Genomic DNA, 3,680 nt, shown 5'->3' with positions numbered 1-3,680 from the left:
ACAGGTAGGTGGGGTGGGGTGGCAGCAGGGGCTGGGGAGGGGTCACCCAGCTTGCAGTCCTTGGGGCCCAGCTCTCAGTGCTGGGCACGGTGCTATGCATTCCCTGTGTGCTTTCTCTGTGCACCCCAACACCCCAAGGTGCAGTCCTGGGTTTTTGCCTCTGCTCCAGCAGGAGGAAGGGGCACCTTTGGACGGATGAAACAGCTGAGTCCACAAAGGTGCTTCCTGTCCCCTAGCCATGGCCCCCTCCCCTCCTCCCCATGTTTGAAATGTCCCCTAGAGAAATGATGGTTCCAGAAATGATGGTGTGAGGAAACACTGACAGGAGTGACCCCAGAAGACAGAAGGCCAGAGAGGGGAACAAATGAGCTGGGCTTCATTCAAGGCTTCCTGGTCATCCCCCCCCACCCCACCCCCCAAAAAAAGTCCTGGGGAGAGAGGAAAGACAGGCAATGTCCCAGTCTAGCCCTCTCCTGTGGAGAACTGTCAGGCACTGTTGGTTTCTAAAAAATATATATTCTTAACGTTAAAATAAAATCCATCGTCTATGCAAACATCACATACAATATAAATAAAATGCCCAGAGCCTTGTATAACCATCATTTACTTTATAGATAGCTTTCCTTTAACAAAATGAACTATTTCAGGTCACAGGCACAGTTTTGAGTTTTCTTGTTTATTTCTTTAAGAAGGATGTTGAAATGCTTACATTTTTAAATTTGAAAAACTTATTGCAATGGGTGAGATAAAATGAACTTGTGCAAATAAGCACAAGCAACTCATATCAAGACACATTTTTTAAATTACGAAACAATATTTTCAAACCAGCGCAAGAAAAGTCTCTTGTGTCTTTAATGTGAAAACGATACAAAAAGATTCGTACATTTCAGTCAAGTGAGGCCTAAACTATGCAGGTATTCAGATACAAAATGTCCTACTCCACCAAACAAGAAAAACCACTGACTCCTGAAAGCACTTTTGCAAAAACACAGGAGATGATGGGGTGCCATTTTCCCTCTAGTTACTAACTCGTTTCCTGGAAAATCACTGAAAAGCAAAGCGACAGTGTATGGAAACATTAAGAATTGTAGCTTTTACGTATTTGAAAGACAAACATCAAAAACTAGAAACTTCTAAAGTCAGTTTTATTTTTACTCGATTTACAGAGGCAGAAATCCACTGGATGTCAGTTAGAAAACTGAAGGCAGAGCCGAGCTCTCTCCGTGTGAGGACACAGTTGCTTTGCCCTCCCGGGTATACAATACCCCTTTCAAAGCGATGCTATATATGTCATAACTATATTTAGAAATACGCAGAGAGGAAAATATTACTGCCCCGATTCCAGGCTGTGAATGAGACAGAAACACATGAAAACCTCACTGACTAGAAAGCTTAAACTCTTTACTTCATCCCCCTACATCGATTTCAAATGTCTGATAACATTTGAAGGTGTTCGTTGTTTTTTAGAAACCTGTAACCAATTCCACTGGAAGCAAAAGGGTAGTATTCTCTCCACACGAGGGGAAAATGTTAGATTTTTTTGGTTTCTTCTTATAGCACTGTCCGAGGAAAACAGAGTTGCAAAGTTTTCACCAAAGATTTCAGAAGCTGTGCAGGCAGTGGGAAGCACTGGCTTGAGTTCATGTGTCGACGTAACCGCTTCTTTCCGGCTGGGTAACTAGCTTTCGTTTAAAAGGCAGAGTAGGGAACACTGAGCTTCGGAAATCACGAAGAGCGATGAACATATAAAAACGAACCGTTGCATATTAGCCAATGAACCTTTCCGCCGGCCACGTATCCTGGGCGTTCGTGGGCACAGCCCGGACCTCTTCCTCGGGAGGGGCCAGGGCCTCCATCTCGCGCACCACCTGCGTGAACACCTGGTCCACCATGAGTTTGCTCTTGGCCGTGACCTCCAGGAAGGGGCACCGCCACTCGCGGGCCAGCGCGCGGCCCCGCGCCGTCAGCACCTGGCGCTCGGCGTCCAGGTCGGCCTTGGTGCCCACCAGCACCAGCGGCACGGCCTTGGGGCCCCGCAGGCGGCCCATGCGCTCCCGCAGCGGCCGCACGGCCTCGAACGAGGCCTCGCTGCACACGCTGTACAGCACCACGAAGCCGTCGCTGTTCTTGATGTACAGGTCCTTGAGGGTGACCAGGTGCTCGGCGCCCACCGTGTCCACGATCTCCAGCAGCGCGGGCGCTGCGTTTACCTCGATCACCTTGCTGAACAGCTCCTCCACCGACGGCTCGCACTCCTCGGGGAAGCTGCCGCAGGCGAACTGCGTGGCCAGCGCCGTCTTGCCCACCGCCACGCTGCCGAGCAGCACCACCCGGTAGCCCTTGGCGGGTCGCGGCCCGGGGCCGGCCATGGCGAGACGCTGGCGGGGCGCAGGGCGGACGGCGAGGAATGGCGCCCAGAGGCGGGGACCGGGCTCCGTGGGGGGAGGGAGCCCGGGGAGGGGAGGGGACGCGGTGGAGGAGGGGCGCCGCGGGGCAGACGCGCAGCCTCCGGCGGCGGGCAGGGTCGGTGTCCTCGAAGCTCGCAGGTCGCCCGTCCCACCGCCGAGACGGGGTTCCGGGAGTCTCGGCCCCGCGCGCCCCTCAGCCCCGCGCGCTTCCCTTGTGCCTGGCCGCCGCTGGCCGGGAGGCTCTGGCTCGGCCTGCCCTCCCAGCTCCACGTCCCCGGCCTCCCCTCTCCTGAGAACTTGCTCACGGTCGGTCCCCGAGCTGCAAGACCCGGCTCGGCCTTTCTTGCATACCCCCCTGGACAAGCAGCCGGGGCCCCTCCATCAGTCCCTGCTTCCTACGCGCCCTCCCAAGAACAGCCCCTTCTGTCTGCGGACCAGAAGGTAACCTGATCCCTTCCACGTCAACCGGGAAATGCACGATTTCTCCACCCTTTCTGATCCAGCCTCGTGGCTGGAAGCCAGGCTGGCCTCGCTCAAGGTCAGGCCTGACTGGGCTGCGCAGCTGGGGCCCCTCTCCGAGCAGGGAGGGCCCCAGAAAGGAGGAATTTCACACTGAGGGTCTCAAGTGACTCTCAGGCCCCCGTCTGTGCCAGGGGTCCCTTGCACCAGTGCCTTCACTCTGGCCCCCTCCAGACCCCCCTTGTCACTGAGCAGACCCCAGAGGAACTTTATAAAATGTAAATCACATTTCAGTCACCCACATAAACCCTCCCTGATTTTCCATTGTGCCCTCCTGACCTAAGAGTAGAGTAACCACATAACTCACCATCCAAACCCGCTCACTTTTGACGATGAGAGAGCGTACCCATTCACCCAGCAGCAGGCATAAACCTTCAGGGCTCTCCTGGTTTATGCCTGCTGCTGGGTGAATGGGTACACTCTCTTTGGGGTGACCCTACCTATAAAGCAGGTCCTCCAAGTCTGACTCCCCTGCCACCAGCCTCTCTCCGGCTACACAAACTTCTTGCTGTTCCCCTGATTTCAGAGGAGAAAGGCTGCGGGGAGGTGGGAGGGGCGGTGGGGGATGGGCAGAAAGTCCTGGGATTGTCCACTGCAGGAATCTCCATAGGACTTCAGGGGACCTGCAGGCTGGGGTGCAAGTGGAGATGCCCACACTTTCCCTTTCCCGTGTTGGGGGTACCACTGACCCTCCCTCATTCTGGTGCAGCCCTGCAGCAGCCCAAGTGTTAAGTGTCAACAGGCCCAAGGTTA

At 54.8% G+C, this 3,680-nt stretch overlaps 1 protein-coding gene across 1 annotated transcript; it reads right to left on the bottom strand.

The window, feature by feature from the left end:
* Nucleotides 1–657: 657 nt before the first annotated feature.
* LOC109381030 (ras-related protein Rap-2c-like) lies at nt 658–3,272 on the bottom strand. The gene has a single exon (XM_019639240.1). It carries the CDS (start codon nt 2,367–2,369, stop codon nt 1,767–1,769), a length of 603 nt encoding a protein of 200 aa, XP_019494785.1. The 5' UTR covers nt 2,370–3,272; the 3' UTR covers nt 658–1,766.
* Between the last annotated feature and the right edge of the window lie 408 nt (nt 3,273–3,680).

Source organism: Hipposideros armiger, unplaced genomic scaffold (assembly GCF_001890085.2).
Source record: "Hipposideros armiger isolate ML-2016 unplaced genomic scaffold, ASM189008v1 scaffold_43, whole genome shotgun sequence".
NCBI lineage: Eukaryota > Metazoa > Chordata > Mammalia > Chiroptera > Hipposideridae > Hipposideros > Hipposideros armiger.
This window is presented reverse-complemented; position numbering and strand designations above follow the sequence as displayed.